Source organism: Bipolaris victoriae (assembly GCF_000527765.1).
Source record: "Bipolaris victoriae FI3 unplaced genomic scaffold scaffold_135, whole genome shotgun sequence".
Taxonomy (NCBI): Eukaryota; Fungi; Ascomycota; class Dothideomycetes; order Pleosporales; family Pleosporaceae; genus Bipolaris; species Bipolaris victoriae.
The window spans coordinates 32,852-54,498 of NW_014575257.1; the positions used below are offsets into that span (position 1 = coordinate 32,852).

The 21,647-nt window shown below is 51.2% G+C and overlaps 6 protein-coding genes across 6 annotated transcripts; 2 read left to right on the forward strand and 4 right to left on the reverse strand.

Moving 5' to 3' along the window:
* Positions 1 to 6,038: 6,038 nt before the first annotated feature.
* Positions 6,039 to 6,488, forward strand: COCVIDRAFT_112590 (hypothetical protein; the record flags this gene model as incomplete). Its single annotated transcript, XM_014696077.1, has 1 exon — positions 6,039 to 6,488. The coding sequence occupies one exon, from the start codon at positions 6,039 to 6,041 to the stop codon at positions 6,486 to 6,488; it is 450 nt and encodes a 149-aa protein (XP_014551563.1).
* Positions 6,489 to 7,570: 1,082 nt separating this feature from the next.
* On the reverse strand, positions 7,571 to 9,224 carry COCVIDRAFT_30928 (hypothetical protein; the record flags this gene model as incomplete). The annotated part of the gene is made up of 3 exons (XM_014696078.1): positions 7,571 to 7,722; positions 7,797 to 9,140; positions 9,197 to 9,224. The coding sequence occupies 3 exons, from the start codon at positions 9,222 to 9,224 to the stop codon at positions 7,571 to 7,573; spliced, it is 1,524 nt and encodes a 507-aa protein (XP_014551564.1).
* Positions 9,225 to 10,160: 936 nt separating this feature from the next.
* On the reverse strand, positions 10,161 to 13,305 carry COCVIDRAFT_112545 (hypothetical protein; the record flags this gene model as incomplete). The annotated part of the gene is made up of 2 exons (XM_014696079.1): positions 10,161 to 11,357; positions 11,407 to 13,305. 2 exons carry the CDS (start codon positions 13,303 to 13,305, stop codon positions 10,161 to 10,163), a joined length of 3,096 nt encoding a protein of 1,031 aa, XP_014551565.1.
* Positions 13,306 to 14,034: 729 nt separating this feature from the next.
* COCVIDRAFT_42159 (hypothetical protein) lies at positions 14,035 to 14,978 on the reverse strand (the record flags this gene model as incomplete). The annotated part of the gene is made up of 2 exons (XM_014696080.1): positions 14,035 to 14,384; positions 14,447 to 14,978. 2 exons carry the CDS (start codon positions 14,976 to 14,978, stop codon positions 14,035 to 14,037), a joined length of 882 nt encoding a protein of 293 aa, XP_014551566.1.
* An 852-nt stretch (positions 14,979 to 15,830) lies between these two features.
* On the forward strand, positions 15,831 to 16,866 carry COCVIDRAFT_20221 (hypothetical protein; the record flags this gene model as incomplete). Its single annotated transcript, XM_014696063.1, has 2 exons — positions 15,831 to 15,954; positions 16,166 to 16,866. 2 exons carry the CDS (start codon positions 15,831 to 15,833, stop codon positions 16,864 to 16,866), a joined length of 825 nt encoding a protein of 274 aa, XP_014551549.1.
* A 1,659-nt stretch (positions 16,867 to 18,525) lies between these two features.
* Positions 18,526 to 21,582, reverse strand: COCVIDRAFT_42161 (hypothetical protein; the record flags this gene model as incomplete). The annotated part of the gene is made up of 6 exons (XM_014696081.1): positions 18,526 to 19,116; positions 19,175 to 19,252; positions 19,319 to 19,503; positions 20,097 to 20,789; positions 20,857 to 21,003; positions 21,120 to 21,582. The coding sequence occupies 6 exons, from the start codon at positions 21,580 to 21,582 to the stop codon at positions 18,526 to 18,528; spliced, it is 2,157 nt and encodes a 718-aa protein (XP_014551567.1).
* Positions 21,583 to 21,647: the final 65 nt, after the last annotated feature.

Sequence of the window (21,647 nt, forward strand, 5' to 3'; positions counted from 1 at the left end):
GAAGGGACTGGGGCTCTTCTGCAGCTACCGGCGTGAATTTCTGCATGTCGGTCATCACCTTTGTTCATGAGACTGCAAGAGAGCTGGCCAAGCATATGTAAGTGGTATGGAGTGCGTGGCTTGGGGCCGAGCGACGCGTCCACGTGCATTGCGCAACCTGTGTGTGTAGTGTAGTACCCAGTCCCAGTAGCTCGGACAAACGCTGTCGATCTCGCCGGAATGGGGAAGGAGAGTTGGCACATCTGCAAGACACACCAACCCGTCCCTCCAAAGCTCCAACTACTTACTTACGGCCGAAAGCTTAACACACCTTCTCCATACATACGTGCGTCTACGAATCGCTAGGTCACGGAGTACCACACATATCTGATAGCCTGGTTGCTTGTAACTTGTAGCTATAGGGGAAGCCGGTGCTAGACGTTGCTCACCAACAGCTTCGGCTAGGACAGAGTTTGCACTACACCCAAGCCATATCCCCACACCCAGCACGGCATTACCAACCCGACTGCTAGAGCAGGCGTTGAACCCAACCTTGGGGCCTAAAAGCTCATCAGCTCGTGCCAAAATGGTCTGTGTAGAGGATAACTTGCTTTTTCCTCGTACATCTACTAAGCTAAAGACACTCGAACATCAGCTCACAGAATACCTGGGTCGCTTACAATACTCTTGGAAGATGACGAACACAGCCTCGCGTGCCATCTAGAAGGCTCAGCAACGTTCGATGAGGCTTGACCGATCAGAATGACAAGTGCGAAGGAGATTACAGCGGCTAGTGCGCCAGGAGTGTGTTGTTAGCTCCGAGAAGGTTTGGCCCCGTCGAGGCAGCTAGCATGGCATGCAAAGCTACCGCAAGGCGTTCTGTGTATCACACTCTCTTTAGCCATAGCAACAGCGGCACATACAGCAATAACCGTCGATTAAGCTTTTCCTCTAAACAAGGCCAGGGTATTCGTCTGATACATCTGAGAAGAGGGCGGCGTCGTTGGCATTTTCGCTGGTTTTCTCAAAGTCGTGCTAAGCGTTGGCAAAGAGGCACCACCATCTAACCATTGCCTCGACTCAAGCCACCTTGAGCTGAGATGCTAAGACGATCGCAAGCCCTTACACCTTCAACAAACAAAACTCCAATTACCGCAAGACACACCTACCATAGGTGCTGTACCAGTGAGTGGGTGGCCAGGCCACCAAGTTGATAGTATACGAGTACAGGAAGACCGATGGGCAACTACACAATAGCCTAGACGCCCGCCATTGCAATTTGCTTTTTCCGTGTCCCCCTTCAACTAATCCTTTTAACCCTTGCTTAGGCATCTACCCTCTGCATCAGTGTCTAGCTACCGGCCATGCCTCCGTACAAATGACGTACAAGAACCACTGAACATCAGGCGCCCGCCAAATCATTCTAGCGCATCTTCCTGGGATTCTAGGCCTTGAATTAGCGTATGGGAAACCCTCGCTATCCAGTTCAGCCCCCGAACTTTGCTTCCATAACTATTAGCAGCAGTGCTGTCGGGACTATTGGCTCGTGTCTCAGATAGACCATCCCATCCGTTCTTGTCCGCCTCGCGAAACCCCCTAATTTAACTGGACGAGTGGACTGTTTTCTATGATCTCCAAGTGTGGGGAAAGGAGATCGACAGGCACAACGGTACTGTTGTCGAAATTAGAGTTCTGCTCTTGGGGTCAGGCTAGAAGATTTGGAGCAACGGGTACCTGAGGATGTCACTGGACACCGTTCAACACGCTGCTCCAATATTTTTGGTCACTCGAGAGTACAGTACATAGTTTCGCTTCTGAGCTGCTGAGTCGGCATCAAGCAAACTCTGCATGGCACACAACGTCAGCAACACCCCCTATCGACTCCGGATTGAGCAGAGAGGACACATAGCTATCACAACTTGTTTCACTATCTGCTTCCCCTTTCTATCATTGTTCTCTTTCTTCAGGCCTACCATATTTCACTTGAAACATGGCGATGATAGCATCCGTTCGTGAAGAGGTGGCTCTTTTGCCGCACTCCACTGATAAGGGAGGGGGAGTTTACCCGTTATTGACCGGCTCTCATGTCTGAGCTACTCATGCATTGCATGTATAAATTGCTGAGGCTTCTAGCACTGCACATAAAAAGTTTCCTCGCTGTGACAGAGAACTCGGCGTGGACGACGAGGAATCTCTCATTGAGACTATATAATGACTTTTCTTGTAATAGACCTTGGTTCCTTTATATACGTCCTCTTTTGCTTCGTATTCCAAGAGACCACTTGTTGGCAATCACTCGGAAAATGCCCAAGAGACTTTCTTCTTGGCTCACCCAAACCTAACCTTCTGGTCTAGACCTTGCCGTTGCCAAGTAGTGGCCATTGCTCAGTGCTGTAAGATCCGTTTTTGGCGGAAAGACCGAATAATGACGTGGGACGAGTTCAAAGTTTGAACTGGACATGTGTCACTGAATCCACGGGGATCAATGTTGTATTTCCTCAACTCTGGGTTCTCATTGAATACCCTTCATTTTTCTCTTGTTCGTCCATGTCAACAGGATCAGCATAATACTAATTACGATAGCAGGAAAACGTCTGTATCCATCGGAAAATAGTTGATTTAGTTATCATATTCAATAGAGGTGGGCCTAATGGACATATACTCGTTACGAGGTGTACATATTCTTGGTAGTATTATCAATCAATCTTTCAGGGTTTAAAAGCAGGGCCTTGCTGGAATTTCTTATTCGAATCCTTCCACTTTAGCTTCAAGGTCTTTTTTTCGATCCCCGATTCTGGCAGGCTGCAGTGTGACTTGTCATTCGTTTCTAAGATAGTCAATCCGATACGCCGTACAGCAAACACATATAACCAATTCAAGTCATACATTGGAAACAACGAATTTGTTTAAGAGAAGCGGCATATACCCACCGCATTATCCTGTGGAGTGAGGCAAGGATCCTTTTTTGCTCGGTACCAAACGATGATAACCAACCATTGCCCGTATGAAGCTTCTACACTAAGATTCTCACATTGCAAATGAAACTACAGGTGCTATTTTCATACAAGAATCCATGCAGAACCCAAAATATGGGGCTCTGGCACCGCTTCTAACACTCACCAATGCGTCCTGTTTCTTGCAACCACTCCCTATACCTATGTGCTACCAATGATTTCGATCTGCTCTAACACATGTCATGTTTCATGCATTCTCCTAAGATTCTCAACCAAATATTCAGCCTCAACGCTTTCTTTCAAAGTTTCTCGCCTCCATCCTATCCACGCTCCTTATCTGATGCCAAGACGTCATCGGCGCCACCGGTCTATTCTTGCTCAGTTTTTGGATGCTACATGTAGTTTTCTGGTCCCTGCTCCAGCTCAAACACTTATCGATGCTACGTTATTCGAATGCCAGGTGAGCTACCATTAGTGCTACAACGTCTTGTCAATGCTGTGTCAAGTGTCAATGGAATAAGTGTGCACGGCCGTCGAAAGCAACAACATCCTTGTAGTAAGTTCTCACGATCCTTATCTATCTACTAAACTCAACAGATTACGTATATGGGCACAGGCTAACCAATGGAATTGTACAAGTGTCAGATCAGCGGACCTTTTGAAAACTACTCTTTTGACACCTGGATCAGATAGCGGGTAAAGAGACAGCATGAAGAAGCGTAAGGCTGATGGACGGAAACGGTCGGCAAACCTAAAACAGCCGACAGAAAGGATCCACCCCGTAGCCGCCTCGCATTATATTTTTCCAGTCTTTCATCCAGTCAGATTTAATTCCTATACTCTGCGAATGTCCACAATGAGCGTCGTAGCGCGGAGCGGTCAAAGGTTCATGGGAAAAAAAAGTGGATAGGTAAGCGAATTAGGTGTACACACTTGGTATCCGTAATCGTATTGCCCTGGGCCCCACCCAGCAACCCCATGCAATCAAACAGGGCGTACCAGCAAGCCAGCCAATCTCCCAGCCCTACTCACATCATCGTGCCTCGACTCACCCCCAATCCGTCTGCCACGTGCCCGTGACATGCTTTTGCCCAGCCTTGCCTTACCGTAACTACTTCGGCGTACGTAGTCCCTTGGTCGGATGCAGACCAGTCAGCAGGCAGGAGCAAGCATTCCCCTCAGAGCGCATGTAATAGCCCGGCTGTCGGTGCCTCGAACTCGGGTCTGCTATTCGTCTGCCTTGAGAGGGCCATTACACCATTTTTGGTCCCTATACAACGTAGTTTCAAACGGGCGTCGGGCCTGAGGCAGACAGCCCCATGGCCTGATACATACTTCACTTGTCGTTCTGGAGCTGGCCGCGACAGTGACATGGAACGCGCTAGAAAGCATGACACCATTGGAAGCGTGCAAGTAGGTTAGGTTTGAAATGCACAGAGGGTGGGCGCATAGGACGAGCACCATTGGACAAGGAATTGTAGTCCGGGTGTGGCGGCTCAGAGAGCAACATCAGTCCATAAGCTTGGAGTAGCAACGAGAGCGTTTTGTTCAAGAGGCAGCCAAGAAGAGAACCCATGGTATCCCCTGTCTCCCGCACCTTGGGCGTGCGCGAAGCAGAAGAAGAGGAGCATGTGAAAGTTGAGCAGCAAATTGAGAGCGAAGGAGAAGAGAGAAACGTTGTACAGGGGCTGGCTGGATAGACGTGCAGACACGTAAGTAGGCAGATAGTAGTAGGTAATTGGGCAATTTTTTCTTTGGTTTTGTTCTTACTACTACCTCGGACGCACATTGACATCACAATTTCCGAATACGTATGTCGAGCGGCATTGCAGGAAGAAAATGCTACAATTGGACAGCGGGCGCGTAGAGGTGCAGTAACCATGATCTCGTGATGCTACACTTTTTTTATCTTGCTTTTGCATGTATTCGCGCGGTTGGCTATCGTGACAAAGAGCCCGGACAGTGCCCGGTGCGGTGGTGCTTGCTTGGTGCTGGCTGGCGCGCACGCACGCAACACGCGGGGGGCTGAGCGTGGGAGCTTGCTTCACTATCCCATGTGCGGCCACCACCGTGAGATTGCGGTGCCTTGCTGAGAGGGCAACGGGTCTGCGCGGGGCCACCGCAGGCAAGAAAAATCAGGGCCAATTTCATGTATAAAAGCCGTCGACGACGCTGGATGGGGGAAGGGGTGTGCGCCGAGAGTTTGGTGGTACTGATTCGAAACAGAAAGCACCTTTCATCGTTCTGCTCGTTTGATGCCCACTGCTTCCCTAAAATCAAGATCAACACCACCGTCTGCATCACTCTGACCCTCTCCCCTTCCCCTTTCTCTCTCCCTCCCTCTCTCCGTCCATCTATTTCGCTTGTCCAGGACTCGAATACCTCCCCCATTCTTCGCCTCGACACCCCACCGGCTTCTAGTATCGCCCTTACGATCCGACCAGATACTACGCAAACATGAAAGACTGCCCCGAATGCAGAGGCAATGGCACCGTCAAGTGCGACGCCTGTAACGGCAAAGGTGGCCCATGCTGCAAACGAACCGGCCAAAAACAATGCACCATCTGCGAAGGCACAGGCGCCATTCACTCGGAGCACTGAGTATGCACTGTACCGCCCAAAGCAAAAGCTGCCGCCGCCACTGCCGCTTCGACGAGCTCGGCATGCCTTTTACCCAACCACCCGGGAAAAAAATGAAAAAAAAAATCAGGTACGTACGGCACAGGTTCGTATTACTCCAAGCCACAGCCAGCAAGCCCGTCAGAAAAAAACGGTCACCCAACTCCTACCCGCTCTATACGAAGCCAGCCTCCATACGCCTCCAATCATCTCGGCGCTACACGCGGCCATCTCCGGGACCATTCAAACTGACGTTGCATAGCGCCAGGTCATCATCATGACCAACCGCCCCCCTTGAAATTTCCGCTGTCCTTCATTTCACTAGCCATTTCGCCAACAACCCACTTAACCCCCCATCCCTTGATCTCTTCGCGCGGGCGCGGCGCCCTTCCCCCAAAAAACGTATTTGAGCAAAATCATCAATTTTGCGTAAAGAGACGGGGAGAGAGAAAAGCAGGCGAAGGATGAGAAAAGATTTGTTGTAGAATGCTAGCGACAGGATTCGCAAGCGTTACTGAAGCAAAGCAAAGCCAAAAAAAAACAGAGAAGAGAGAGGAGAAGGAGATGAGCACACCCACGTGTGCAATGAAAATTAACCATATACCCCAGGGCGAAAGCAACCAATGCGCACCGATCCGGCGTTTGTCTCAATTATTATTATTATTATTATTATTTCCTTTGTTAGTAGTACGTACTGGGCGTTCTTTCTCCCTCATCTTATTCACTTTGTGGACGTGTTTTTCTGTGCCTTTTATTTCCCCTTTTTTTGGTTTAAACGTATGTACTATGGCCAACTTGTTGCGTTGTGTTCCTTTACAATTGGCTGGTTTTGGGTTGGACACAGGTTTTAGATTGAAAAAAACACATACGCACACAAGCGAGATATGGCGCGAGACACGGTACTACGTAGCCGTTGTGTCAAGCTGGGATTTGTGAAATCGCGAGGACTGGGGGGGGGCAGTGGGTGAGCGGGTAAAGGAAAAAAAAACGATATGGCGCGCGGGGTTGGGAAGGAAGAGGCGCCGCATGGTTTGCATTGGTTGCCAGTTTGCCGCCAACCGGGGGTGTTTGGGTGGGTGGGGGAATTGACTAGCGGGCCATGGTTTGCTGAATTCATCTCCTGATTTCATTTCCCACCCTTTTCCCCTCAAATGGGCAAGATGGAAGTTTGTTGCTGGACGCTGTGGTTCGCGGTCGTCTCGAGCCCGCACATTGATACACAATACATACTAGATAATAGAACAGGGACAGGACGGAGTTTTTTCTTTCTTTCCTTTCTTCATCAAGATACCATATAGAAATACAATTACTTTCCTTTATTTTCAAATGAACAAGATCCACGATCAATTAGCAATTTGTAATCCCCACGCCTACTAACCTTGGTACGAAACCCCGTCCAATTTAAGTCAAGTATGAAACCCAACCAACGGCTCGGCTCCGCACGCCATGCAAGGGCTGTCCTGAAACACGCTCAATACGCATACGCAGGACAAATGTAAAAAAGGTTACGAAGAATTTCAAGCCACACCCTGACAATCCCACCGCCACAAAACCATCCCCACTACTACCCTTTACCCACAAAACTGTAATGTCACCCCTGGCAGATTGTGCCCACTAATCAAAACAAAAGTTATAAGTGGATACGAAAACCCACGCCAACGGGATACGTAAATATTCCTGTTCCCTATACGAAATTTGACGAACCTGTGGGCTGGAGGGGGGGGGGGGGACCCTCGCTGGGGCCGCAGAATGTTTCTTTGTTTTTTTCTTGCAAATCATCAGCTGTTGCGTGACTGATATGAGCAAACATTCGACGGTTGCTCCCCCCCCACACACATCCCCTTTTGAGAATAAAAGCATGACTCGAGGAGACATAATATGTCATGCTTCACTAGTTCGCTGGGCATTCTTGGGTACGATGGTAATTAGTCAGGCAACATGGCTCGACTTTCGATATGTGGCAAAAATATCGTTACTATCTCTTTGTACCAAGTACACAATGCTTGCATCCCACACTTCTACAGCTTAGCTTTAACCTCTGCTCGCTCCAGCATCGGACCATCCCAGATATCGCGCTCAACAGCCCTCGTATTAATATGCTGCATACCGAGTTGCTCAATCTTCTCCACACCAAGTAATCGCATGCATGTTTCTGTTTCCGCCTTGAGAACTGTGTAATTTGTTGTTAGCAAACTGGCAAAACACACAATTTAAGAAAAAAAAAGAAAAAAAGGAAGAACGTACTTTCAAGAACCCTTTCCACACCTTCTTTGCCTCCTGCTCCAAGACCAAATAGTGCAGCCCGACCGAGACCTACGCCCTTGGCGCCTAGACAAAGTGCTTTAACAACGTCTGTTCCGCGCTTGATGCCTCCGTCGACCCAGACTTCGATGCGGTCAAAGACTTCTGGGCAGTACTTTCGGATCTCCAACAACGTGTGTACGGCAGGTGGCGCCGTGTCCAGCGCTCTACCACCGTGGTTGGAAAGAATAATAGCCTTGACGTGGGGCGCATGGAGCGAAGCAAGGTAGGCATCTTCGTGTGTTTGGATGCCCTTGAGCACAATCGGCTTGTCCGTGTGCTTCTTGAGCCAGGGTAGTGTAGAGCGCCATGTCAAGTCCGCCGCTGTGCCCCAGAACAAACTCTGTCCCACGCCCATGCTCTTTGGTTTGGGCTTTTCATTCTCGCTTGCTTGTGTTGGTGTCTTTGCATCAGTTGATGTCTTGCTTACGCTCTGAGATTCCTGCACGGCTGCACGAAGAGGCAAGTTGGAGCTAACGTTTTTGCTGCGCTCGTCGTGTTCGCGTTTTCCTGGAACCGGCGCGTCGAGTGTGAGACAGATGTATTTAATGCAATCAAGCTTGTTCATACGAGCAAGCATAGCTTCGCTCTTTTGCCGCTCGTTCTGAACGTATAGTTGCCATCCAAAAACCTGGCCTGGCTTCGCATCTGCAACAATTTGCTCGGGTGTCATAGATGCGTTTTGCGATATGAGGTGCATGGCACCGTACTTCTCGCATGCCTGCGCTATACCCCACTCGCCGTCTGGATGTGCAAGCCTGGCCATTGCAGCGGGAGAAACATATATAGGAATTTTAACATTGTGGCCAAGAAAGGTTGTCGAGGTATCGCAGCGTGTGCAGTCGACAAACACCCGTGGCCGTAGTAGTATGCTCCTGTACACCTTGTTGTTGAATGATTTGCTCTGCAGATCATCGCTTGCAGAAAAGTAATATGCCCATGCTTTGTACGGAATCTTCTTCGTCGCCACCTCTTCAATCTCGTCGATGTTCAAAAGACTCTCCAGGTCCACAGGCCCGTCTTGTTGCGCCTCGCCAGTCTCCAATGGTGTCTTTTCTTCTTTTGGTAGTGTGTCTGGGTTGATCGTGCCGAGCTTGTCCGAAGCCTGGAGGTTTTCTTCGAGGATGCCTGGAGGGTGGATAGGATCGTATTCTTCCGTCGCGTCCTTGCCTGCGAGCTGGAGGATGACCTTAGATCCGCCGGGGTGCTCGGGCAGGAAGCGCGTTACGTCGTAGATATTGCCGTATAAGACTACCCAGCAACTTTCTGCTGTGTTGTGCTTTGCAACTAATCCTATGTGTGAGCTACGAGGAATTCACGTCCCGGGTGTACTTGCGACCGACCTTCGGCGTAATCAAAGACCTTCGCCATAATACGAATACTTTCAATCAAGTCTATGTGGAAAGATGGAGCTATATCTGGAAGAAGCAATGGACACGCGACAAAGGTATACAAATAACTAGAAAGAATAAGAGAGGAAATGGCACAGATGAAGACCGAAGGCGGAGCAAATGCCGACGGCCTCCAACTCACCCACAGTTGTGGAGAAAGAAGCTCGGGGTAGTACCACGCCGAGTCAGGCAAGACGGGCCGCATTGCTTTATTCGCGCAGGTAAGCCGCATATCCGGCTGCTTGATTGGCGGATCAACTACCCTCCCCAATCGCCGCGGCATCTACACACACACTATATATCTGAGTCGTTCTTTGATCAAAGCTCACGATTCACTGTGTAGGCAAACATTGCAAAATAATACATCATTAGATTTGCTCAAGCTCATAGCCGCTTACATGCCTTCCTGGTATCCTGCTCGAGTTCATGGCCAACAACCCTGGAATACACCCTCTACTCTTCTTCAGGCTTGGGAACACGTCTATTCCTTCTCGTCCTGCACTTGCGTCTACCCTCGTTTTCATTCCATATCTCAGGCTCATACAGAGGGGAAAACTGCCCTTGCCTACTCTTGTATTTCTTTGCTTTGGTGTCTCGAGTGTTCTTTGATTCCTCACTATCGCTGTCTTCTGTTGACGCCTTGATGAGCTCCTCGAGTTCCGCGTGGATATCCCATGGACAAAATCGTTTCCATGCACCTAGCCCAGGCAGGACTGTTCTTTTCGAGGAAATGGAACGCGCAGGATCCGACTTTGGCATCTTCTCCTCGCAAACAACTTCTCGGTGCCCAGGAGACCGCTCTCGATCGGCATCATCTATGTGAGACATCAATGCGGTGCTCTAGTTGGGTATCAGATGAAGAGGATAAGTATACAAGGTGTAAGATGACAAGATATAGATGCGGCGTGCAAGATGCTCACCAACCCTCGACTTGAAGATCCCGCCAGCCTTGCTCCATCTCGCCTTCATTGACGCCCTCGTCGCCCCAATCCATCTTTTCGAGTTCATTGCGGAAGAAGTCTTGCTCCTCCTCAAGGACGCCAGGCTTGGCGCCCAAACTCTCTGGATACCGCTTCAGATTGTGCCAGTGCGTCAGTGATCGTAAGGCTTGCTCGAGAGGGACACTCTCGTCGACTTCCGCATCCACGTCGCTTCCCGCTAACCAGTCATCTCGAAGTTCTGGTCTACAGTGCAGATACACGGCTGTAATGACACGCATGTTGGATTGCCGCCACTTGCGGCCACAGTACGGGACTTGGTTTTTGAAGAGTTTGAGAGTATAAAGGCGCAACTCTGGCTGCGGTACTTTGAGGCTCTTGCGGAGAAACTGAGATGACTTGTATGATACAAGCATAAGGTTGCGATGCGCTTTGTTTTTGCATATCTTCTGCATGATGCGCAGGTAGTTGATTGAGGTGAAGAATGCGCGCCAGGAGAAGTTGGTGATTGGCTCTTTCGGCAATTCGTTGGTCGGGAAGCCGAGCTCGTCCACCTCCGGGGGCTGCAATTGTGTAGGTTGCATTGCTGGCTCGATGCCCGATTCGTTGGAATCTAGTCTCGAACGGCGAATCGGGGGCGGGGCTGCATCGTCTTCATCAGAGTCTCTTTCCTGCAAATCTCCTTCATGGTGTACGTTGACCTCCTCTTCAGACGCGTTTCTCGAGTGTGACCGACAGTAGTTGAAGAAGTTAAGTTCTTCTTGCTCACTCTTGAAATTGACAATCTTCTCAACTTCTTGTAGTTGCAACAGCTTTAGGATCAGAGGAACATAGCTTGAATCAACAAGTAGTTGCGTGATGTACTCGAACTTCAAGATATGAGAGACCTTGAACCATTTCAAGATGAGAATGAGGGTACCGGTAACTGCCTTGTCCAGCACTTCCTGGGTTCGCATAGCGTCCAGCTCCTCGTTTGTAGCTAGAGTGCCATTGTGACCATTCATGCCATTCATGTCAGGTCGCCCGGCCGTCGTGCCATTTTGGTTATCCTGGAACTGAAATCCGCTTTGGAGGCCGTTGGCTCCGCTTGACTGTGTGACTAGGGCGGTTACATGTGCCAGGATTGCTTTGATCAAGACGATGATTAGTGATTGTAGATTTGGTAATGCAACGCGCTATGATTGTCAGCTCAGTAAATTCGGGGTGTACCTGGCTGGCACTTACGTAGAACTCTTCAACAAGTTGCAGTCTCTCCTCGACGCTCCCAGGAGCAGGGGGTTGCTTCTTTGGCTCGTTTTCTTTTGGTTCAAGAGACAATTCTTCAATGTCGGGATGGTCGTCAGGGCCTGTCCAACCCCGCTCATACTTCATAAAAGCAACACGTTCCTCCCACAGCTGCTTCATGGCGCGAGTAGCCTTCATACGCTTGGAAAACAGTTCCGCAGCCTCCATTATTGACGTCGGAATATCTGAGCCTTCCCATTTCCGGCCACAAAGAAGATCCTGGAGGTCAGTTGAACCTTTGCCACCCAACTTGTTACTAGACTCGTCAAGTGGTGGGTACAGGAAAGGAAACATCTGGTTTGTCTGGTAATTCTGTTTCTTCCCACCTTTGCCACCAGGACCCGCCGGAGAAGGAGGGGGTGACGGCGCGGGAGTCGCGATATGAATGGGCTGATGCAGAATAGAAGTAGTGTTTCCATTCGTATCTCCAAGTCCAGACCCGAAGACATGATTACCGGCGACTTTGTTAGGATGGTTCTTGAGCGGTGGTAGGATAGAGTTGTTTTCTGGTTCTAGGGGAAAGAGCGGAGGCGGAGGATTATATGCTGGATACTTTGAGCTGATTTCTTGACGGAAAAGGTGATAGTCAAGAGGTGAAGCGGTGATGAGCGGATGTCCTTTGGAATCTTCCGAGTCGAGATTGCTGTCCCGAAACTGTTCCTTGACCTTGTCGACTTCCCTGAGACCACCAAATGTTACAAGCATTGTTTTCCATAGCAGCAGAGAGATTTTGCATAAGGGCAGATTGATTGATTCATCCCATCTCAGCTTTGCGATGAGATCGACGAACAGGACAAGCAGGCCTGGTTTTTCCAGATCAAGGATAGCGCTTCGGAGTCCTGTGTTGTTCCCTGTCTTTTCCGCATCGCGTGCGACTTCCAATACAACGTAGACGGCCGTCATGGCACACCAAATCTCACGTCGCTCCGCTTCTTTCGAGTCGCGCTGTACGTCAGGTACCACGTCAACCCCACATGCTCTCCGGAACGAAGCGTCGAGCGTGTCCACAAGGCTCTGCACGCCGTCGCATTCGGCCAACAAGTTTACATTGCGCTTGATGAGCGCAACTTGCCTTCCCGACTTTCGGTGTGCATTATTGCGCGCATGGTCCGACGTCGTCTCGTTGTCCTCTGTGGGTTCCGGAAGACCAGCATTCTCATACCAGCACCCCAGAAGCAGGTAGAGTAGTGCCTCGAGCTTCTTCAACCTCGAGACAGGGTCGAGCTCTTTCAGTCCTGCCAGCAGTTTTTCAACAAACTCCTTGCGTTGTGATGGTGCCGCAGAAGCCCAATCCAAGCCATTCTCGGTGTCCGTTGCGTCGCTTAGCCCGTGGAATGCGCTCCACTCCAATGCGTATGACGCCTGTGTCTTGAGAAGCATGGCCTGCTCTTCCACTGCATATGAAAACCACTCCTCGAGCTCCTCTTCAAAAGACGAAGCATCATCGTAACTGAAGGCGTATGGAGCAGGCTCAACCTTGGGTATACCTCGAACGAGATGTTGCAACTGCGCCAGCGAAAGCGAGTCGTTTTGCGGGGTATCTGGAGGCGGTCCAGGCGGTGCGGGAGGGGGGAGGTGTGGTGCAGGTGTGGGAACCGAATTGCCTCGTTGTAGGCCCGGACGGGTTGGCAACGTTAGAGGAGGGCCAGCCTGGGGTTGGTTCTCATCTTGGTCGAGCAGTAGTCGTTGCTGTTCAGCAGTATCGAGGGGCAGGCCGAGCTCTTCTTCGGGCTCAGCTTCGATGACTGGAAAATCAGCACTCGAGTTTCCAATCAGCTCAGCCTCATCCACTACCGGGGGTGGTAGTGGTTGTTCGCCAGGTACGTCGTGATTCTCCATGTCCGTTTGCGACAAGTGTTTAAATTGTGAAATGATAGGCTGTGGGGATAGACGAGTCGTGCCCACCACATGCGGGACACAGGTTTACGTGCGGTTCATGACTGCTTTGTCGATTGCTAGGAGCACATTGAAGGAACGCGTGTGGCCGCAAGTTGGAGAAGGTGAGTCGCTGTATGGATGCAGGTGGGGGTAGGAATGCGCCGTCGGCTCATGCGTAGGCAGGGTTTCGCTAGCGCGACTCGACTGCTAGCCAACATCACTTTCCTTTCCATCACTGAACGACAAGTGAGATGAAGCAGGGTACAGAATTTCAATGTTACTGGAGAATAGCTCATCTGGCTGTGAATGTGTCGCTCAACATTCAAAGAAAGATATATATATATATATATATGTGTATATAACGACATGAAATAAAAACAAAGCTACCATAACCTGCAAGTAGAAGGAGCCCATACACGCACCACGATTACTATCGGGCTGATGCAGACAATCAAACGACAGCCCGTGTGCTCAAGCGAGCGAGACTTGCACTCCCGTACGCCGAGTCAAAAGTAAGCCTTGATCAGCACTACACGTGCCAATGAAAGACGACAGGGGGGGTAAAACGCCCCCCCCCCCCCCCGTAGAAAAGAAGCGCACATGTATATCCCAAGAGTAACAAAAACTTCGTCAGCATCGTGTCGAAAGAACATGCCCCACTAAAGGATCCAGAAAAGCAAAATCACCACTCTACATTGGATTTGCCCCCGTTTGCTCGCCGTTTTCTTGGCGTTCTTTGATTTCATCAGGCAGGATGCCGTTGTTCTCGCATGCGCGCTTGTAAATCTGGCACTCGTCCCATGCACGTTGGCACTCTGCTTTGAATTTGTCACAGCTGGCGCTGAGCTCGGTGATGGCCTGCTCAGTCAATAGCTTCTCAAGCGTCCACTTTTCAATATTTTGCTGCTCATTCTCCTTAAGCTGAGTTATAAACTGTACGGCGCGCTGGAGGATCGAGCCCTTGTTCTTTTCGCAGCCTGGAACAATCTTGGCGAGTTCATTGATGCCCTCGTTAATTGTCTCGCGACGACGGCGCTCAACTGTATTCAGGTTAGTCGTGGAATCTTTTAAGCATGGGGAAAAAAAGAAGAAATGAACGAACCTTCTTTGTGATTGTCCCTCCGCACCTTGTGCCACTCCTCTGTGCCAACCTGGGGCTTGTGGGTGGCGCTTTGCGGCGGTGAGTCGCTGGGCGCTGCTTGACCAGGGCGGCCTGTCTGGGTTGCAGCCTTAAGAGCCTCGAGGCTGAAGTCCTGCATGCCCGTTTGTTGTTGGTTGTGGTCGCCCATTCCAAATGAGCCGTCACCGGAATTTTGCGGCTGAAATTGGAGCTCGGTCGCTTGGGGCACTGTCATCTGGTGGTAGGCAAGGGCGGCGGCTGCGGTATCGCCCACACTGGCCGCATTGGTGCCGCCATTGTGGTGCACGTCAAACTGCTGTTGCATGTCGTCGTCAGCAGCGTTGTGCGCGGCAAGGAACGAGGCGGTGGCCTGGTCGGTCAAGTCGCTGTTGGAGTTGTGTGGTGCGGGCCGGTTGATGCCTTGGTCGCGCGTGTCGCGCTTTCGCTTGTTGGTGTGGACGCTGTTGTGGGCATCCAACTTGCTATCGGTCGGGTAGCCGGCAGTATCCGCCATGGTTATCTGACAAGGGAGGGATTGGAGGGAGTATTAGAAGAGGGCGAGGTCAAGGTAGGTGTGGGCAGTGTTGCAAACTAGACACTGCGCGAAAGGGACCGGCGCGTGAATGCCAGGTCCGCGCCAAGGACAGGGCAAGGGTGGGAGGCAGAGATGGCGATGTAGCGGCGTGGCAGGGTGGCAGTGAACAAATTACAATACAATCGCGGCGTCGTGGGTTGCGTAGGTGGATAGCTAGTTGGGTAAAGAGAGCAACAAAGTTGCGAGGGTTGGCGGTGGTTGGTGGAGTGAGGCAGGGCAGGATAGACGCGCTTGAATGGTAAGCCGCAGGCGCAATACAACCGAGGCGGGGGAGTAGGAGTCGCGAACGCTTTGCCCGCCAGTTCACGCGCAAAGCCAAGAGAGGAAGTAGGCGCAGTCACAGTCGCAGTCGCAGTCGCAGGCGCAGACGCAAGACACAAGACGCAGCAGGTGGTCTAGCAGTTATGCGCTTAGCATGAACAGTCTGTGTTGGACAAACATTAGCACGGGCGCAGACAGGTGAATGAGATGCAATCCAGGTGGTGCGAGAGCAGCCTCCCCCGCAGGCAGGCGATTGGGCGCATCCAGTCTCGCGTCGTCCCAGGCAGAGGCAGCTGTCAGGACGCAAAGGAGGGTCGGCTCATGGTGCAATGGCCGGTGGGTGGCAGCGAGGCGTACAAGAGGAGTCGTGCGTCGTTTCGTCGTAGATGCGCGTCTCCATGATGCTGCGGTTGTGGGATGCGGAGCAACATGGCGGCCACCAAACGCTCCCTCTCCCTCTTCCCTTAGTCCTCCCTCTTGGACGAGGGCGTCGAGCGGGCGCAGGTGACGATGACAAGCGGCATGGCAAGTCGTGGAGAAGAAAAGAAAAAAGACGGGAGGGAGAAAGGCGCGGGCGGAGGCACAAGGCGTGCTGGGAGAGCAAGAAAGCGACCGTACGGGTCCAACTCACCAAGTCGGTTTCGTCGATTGGTTTGGTAACGTGATGTCGAGTAAGATTAACAAAACGGCCTTTGCACTGGGTCGACGTCTGCGCTGGCGACCCAAAGACGACGACGGGAATTTTTGCAAAGGGCGAGGAAAAACGAGAGTGGCGAAAGTGAAAGCAAAACAGTTCTCTTACCTTGAGTATTTCAGCGCCGCCCGATATGGACTTTTTGTTGTAGGACTATCAGCACAAGCAGCGATGAGGGCTTTGGATCACGAGGAAGAAGAAGGTCACGAGGAAGAGGCGACGCTATCTATCGAGGCAAGGGCGACCAAGAGCGACCAAGGGGCCACTTGGAATCCAACCGAAACCTGGCCCGCCCCCGCCCGGCGAATCAGCGCCGGGGCTGATCACTCGCCAGCCTTCCCCACTCGCCAGCCTTCCCCACTCGCCAGCCCCAAATCCCTCCCACCACCAGAGCACACTGTGCGTCCATTGAGTCTGAGTGGATCACCGCCTTCTCCCTGTTCGCTCGCTCTCCCACTCACTCACTCTCTCTCTCTATCCATCCCTGTCCCGCATCCCCGACCGCAGTCGTCGTCGTCCATCACGGAACAGGAACAAGGACGCGGCGTCGCGCTTTGTGGTCCGAGGCCGATTGACCGCGCCGGACCAACAACCTATCCACCATCCATCCATTCATCCATCATCATGCCAGTTCCCGTCCTGCTTACTGCCCATGAACCAGAACCGCCATTGTCCATCATCCATCAGGCCCGCCTGCCCGCCCGCTGCCCGCCTCGCAGTCGCCCAGGCCCAGTCCAGCCCGGCCACTGCACGGGTGACACCCCTCCACCCCCTCTAGACTCCCCTTGGCTCACCCGACATCTCCAGCAAGCATTCACATGGCTGGGTCAGAAACAGACGTGTGGCATGTGACACACTACGCCCCCCACATTCTGCCACCTACCGCCCATGGCCGCCTTGCCCTTTTTGCTCTTGGACCCGTCATGCAATCCGCCGCCATCAACTCGCTCATTGCGACCTCTCTTTTTTGTTCCCATCTTGGCCATGGTATCTCCATCTTGATCTCGCCTCGTAAACACCGTATACCTTTTTTTTTCTCTTAAATCTCCGTATATCAAAAACAGAATCTTGCTGCCTCCAAACTTGCCATGCTCAATCCAAACCCATCATCACCTGTTCTCAACCCTTTGATACACACGTACACACCAAAGCATACGTAATCAAGCGTGGCTTGCACACTCAGAATCCCCAAGACTCAACCCCAGAATCCCCATGGCCCATCTTTTCCCTTTCTTACTATCCCACTTCAATATATTACCTTGATCGTTTAAGCGCGTTCTAGACGCAAAACGGTCTTAGACAACAAGCCCACCCAAAAACCCGCATACATGGGTAAGGAAAGCAAAATAAGCACATGTACGTACAAGTACGCATGAACAATGGTTTCCACCCAGATCACAAGACACGGGCAGAAGAAGAATCGTTCGTGTGGATACCACGGAGACATCTTTCTCGTCTTCTTCTTCTTCTTCTTCTTCTTCTTCTTCTTCTCCTCCTTCTCCCTGACGGAGGACGCGCGATGTTCCTTTACTCACTAACACGAACAGACATGTTTCCAAAACCGACCTCTTTCTTCAAACACGGAAACATGGGTTTGGCTTGTTTCTCGTGACTTTCAGACTTGTTAATCCCTTACCCCACCCCCCTGGTCCGGGTCAAGGGTCTAATGATTATGCTGCATACGAACATTTGTAAAACCGACTTAGTGCTTGTTGAGCTAGAAGCATGATTGCAGGGGGTTAGATGGAGAGGGAGAGGTGTTTTCCTTGTCTGTCTGCATCGAGGTTGCTACTGCTGCCGCCCGCTCCCTAGCGTCACTTGAGACGATGCGTCTACATGCTATCCGGAGATAGTTCTCATCAATACTGCTATTCTTGTTATTTTGCCATTGTGGCAAAAAAAAATGCTGCAACGCTGGATGATGCCGGATACTTATTCGTATTCGTAGTGGTGGCGACAGCAATCATGATGATCACTTCACCCAATACGACTTTCTCCAGCACCACCGATATCTCTGCCACTGTCAGTCCCAACGCTTCAATCTTTTCCCCCCCTCATCCATTTCAATGCGCCAGGCGGATGTGCTCAAAAGTGGGCGTCGACACACTCTCTCACCACACCTTGTGTTTCGCCGTCATGCTTCCAATGCTTCAAACGCATGAATCCCATTTTTTTTGGTTCATGTGACAGGTGTTTAGATCTGGTTGCAGATGTGAATCATGCAGGGCACTAGAACGGAAGAAGGGCTTTTTTCGCAGATACTTTGGGGGTGGGGGGGACAAGGTGCAGCAAGACATGCAAACATGACTTCTTGAACTGCTCTTTTTTTTCCCCCTCCTCCTCGGATATGTTGCTGAAACAAAATAGATTGGGATGACTCATCGTGCTTGCAACTCTAATAGATTTACTTTCCCCTTTCTCCAGTGTGTAGTGTAGTGAATTCCGGAATGTTTTCAAGCAACAAGTGGCTTGGCAATGTACAGTGACATGTACACTACTACTACCATGTAACTACTCAAACCGCATAGTATTAACCAAACTCCCAATCCCCTGCACATAAATCTCCACCACATCTCCATCCTTCAAGAAGCCCTTTGGCTCCATAAAGAAGCCCACTCCACTCGGCGTCCCCGTCAAAATCACGGTGCCAGCCCTCAGCGTCGTCCCGCGACTCAAGTGCTCGATGATCTGGCCAACGGTATAAATCATATCATCGGTGCCCGTCTCCTGCCTCTTCTCGCCATTGACTTTGGTCCAGTACGTCAGCGCATGCGGATCCGGTATGACGGCGGGACTCGCAATGCAAGGGCCAATGGGGGCAAACTTGTCAAAGGACTTTGCGTAGCCGAATTGGCCGCCAGACACGGATGCGGGGAGCTGGTAGTTGCGGGCTGAGACGTCGTTACCGACCGTGTAGCCTAGGACGTACGACGCATAGTCTGCTGCGGCCACGTTTTTGCAGTCGCGGCCGATGATGATACCGAGTTCGCCTTCGTAGTCGAGTTGCGATTGGCAGGTTGGGTGGATGGGTACGTCGTCTAGGGGGCCTGCGAGCGCGTCGCTGGGTTTCATGAAGATGGCTGGGTTCTCGGGGATTTGAAGCTACAAGTAGGAGAAATGGTTAGTATACAACATGGGGGGGGGGGATTTGGTGCCATACATTGCATTCTTGGGCATGCTTGCGGTAGTTGAGTCCGACGCAGAGAATGATATTTGTGGTTGGAAGTGGGCTTAGTAGCTACAATGCGTATTTCATCAGTTATGTTCTATCGGAGTTTGATACAAAAGCATTGATCGAACATGCCTTTGAAACTGTGGCCTTGCTACCAGTCTTCTTAAACCCACTCTTCACATCGCCCTCAAGCACCTCGACGGTACTCCCCTGAATCTCCCTTGTAGGTACTTCTTTCTCCAAATTACCATACACTGTCTTGCCCTCGGCATCCTCAAATCGAATTAATCGTTCAAAAGCTGCCATGGTTCTGCCAGCTGTGCTAAAGTATGCCTGTACCGGGTTCACTGATGAGACTCTATAGTGAGGAGTGACGTAACGACAAGCAAGCACTGGCCTAGGAACAACGCGTGTGCAGTGGACAAGAGCTCGTATGGGCAAAGGAAACATGTGTGAGTCTAAGTAACCTGGATTATAAATGGCTTATGAGCAATTGCGGGCGCACAATGGCGCATTCGCGGAATGTGGAGTATGCTCAACGAGGCAACCTGCCCCACGTACGCGGGGCTGCCGTTCGGCATTTCCTCGTGCGATGGTCCGAGAGAATCGGCTAGTAATGATTCTACGTACTCACGGGACTGCGCGTCATCTTCAAGCTTGATGGGGATGAACGTTTTTCCGGACTATATACCTCCACCCTGAGAATGTAGTCTGACCAAAGACAATGGCACAGGCACATGGAAACTACACATGATGTAATTGAGAGAGCGATGTGGGATACAAAGTTCAACCTCGAACCAATCTTGCAATTGGCGCTTCCAGCGCGTGGGTATTTCCTTACAGTCTATCTGCTCTGATAAATCGCCGTCGCTAGCAAACTTAAAAGGCTGGATATGGATTCTACCTCAACCACTCATCTCCACATCCCCATTACTTGTAGCAGCCGCGTTAGGGTCTAGCCTTCCCAAGCATCCTGGGCAGTTATGTAGTACCATATGCGCAAACATGTCACAGTCAATGCAAAAGTGGCTCTCACAGGCCCTACATTCATACCTGCCACTTTCACTAGCTTTCTGCTCCTCGCTGTCATCATCATCCTTTTTTGTAACTTTTGATTCCGAGTCTCGTTTGGCTTCACCATTCTCTTTGGCATTGCTCGGTGGGTTACTGAAGGCAGCTAAGCAGCCCACGCACTGTTTGCTGCCCATCTCACGGGCGCGCGACCATGACACTGTGGCCCAATTGCGGAGGGGAAAGAGATGGTGATACGAACGTGCCAGGTGAGTGGAGAGGAGGAGCGTGAGTTGGCATGAAGGGCAAGTGATGGGTAGAGAGCAAACTTTTGCGCTGCACCGAGAGCACGTATAGCCGCCCATTGTCAAGTTTCCGTGACATGCACACATGGTTAACTGATCTTCTACTACCCGTGACGGGAAGCCCATCATCATTAGCGCAGCAGCTGATTCTGAAGATTGTGTGGTTGTTGCTGGCGCAACCTCGTCTGTAATCAGAGGTTGTCGGATGACAGGTGGTGTCGTTGTGGCTAGGAGCAGTTCCCGGAGCATCTCTTGGTCTGTGGCGATTGTGTATTCGGATTCGTCACCTGTGTTGGTTCGCTTGACAATCTCGGTGCATATCTTGAGGCGTGCACCCATGCCAATAATACTGACGCGTATCCGATCCCTCACACACGCCTTGACAGACTGGTGAATGTCGCCAGGGTCCAGACTCAGCAAGCTGCCAAAAACGACGATAACCTCTCGTGTGCCATGACTGGGCGTATGGTAGAGTGTTGCTCTCGCCAACTCGAGAGCATTCTGTAGACTGGGCGAGCCTTTGGGCTCCTTGCCATCATCCTTACTTCTCAGACCTTGTATCGCCGCGACGTGCTCGGCCGGATTGCCAGACAGCTCCGAGACGCGTATACAGACGCCGTCGTGCATGCCCAGAACGCTCATTTGGGATATAGGGTTCTGCTCGAAGAACTCGCGAATGTAGTCTTGCGTAAAGTTGATCATGGTGATGAAACGGTTGGGGCGCATGTCCTTTTCCAGCATGGCCTCTGAAAGATCCAGCACCAGTACGACGTGTCTTATTATGCCACGTTGAAATGGCTTGGTGTCTTTGCGTAACCGCTTGCGCTTGCGCTCCTCCTCCCGCTCTTGTACACTTTGCCCCAAACTACCATCATCTGCTGGCTGTATCGTCTTCTCCACCGTCCGCGAGTACTCCGTCTCCCATGCCTTCCTTTGAGGTGCTTCCTTGACTGGTACCTCTACCTTTCGCCTCTTGGTAGCTGCCGTGGACTGCGCGCGCGTGTTCGAGGCGCTGCCTTTGTCGCCAATGTAATCGTCATCAGACACCTCGTCCTCGAAGTCGTAGTCGGAATCAGCCATGGCTTGCGTTTAGCTTGATGCCTTGGGGGCAGTGCGTTCGGAGCTCAGTCTCGGGGTGTCTAGTA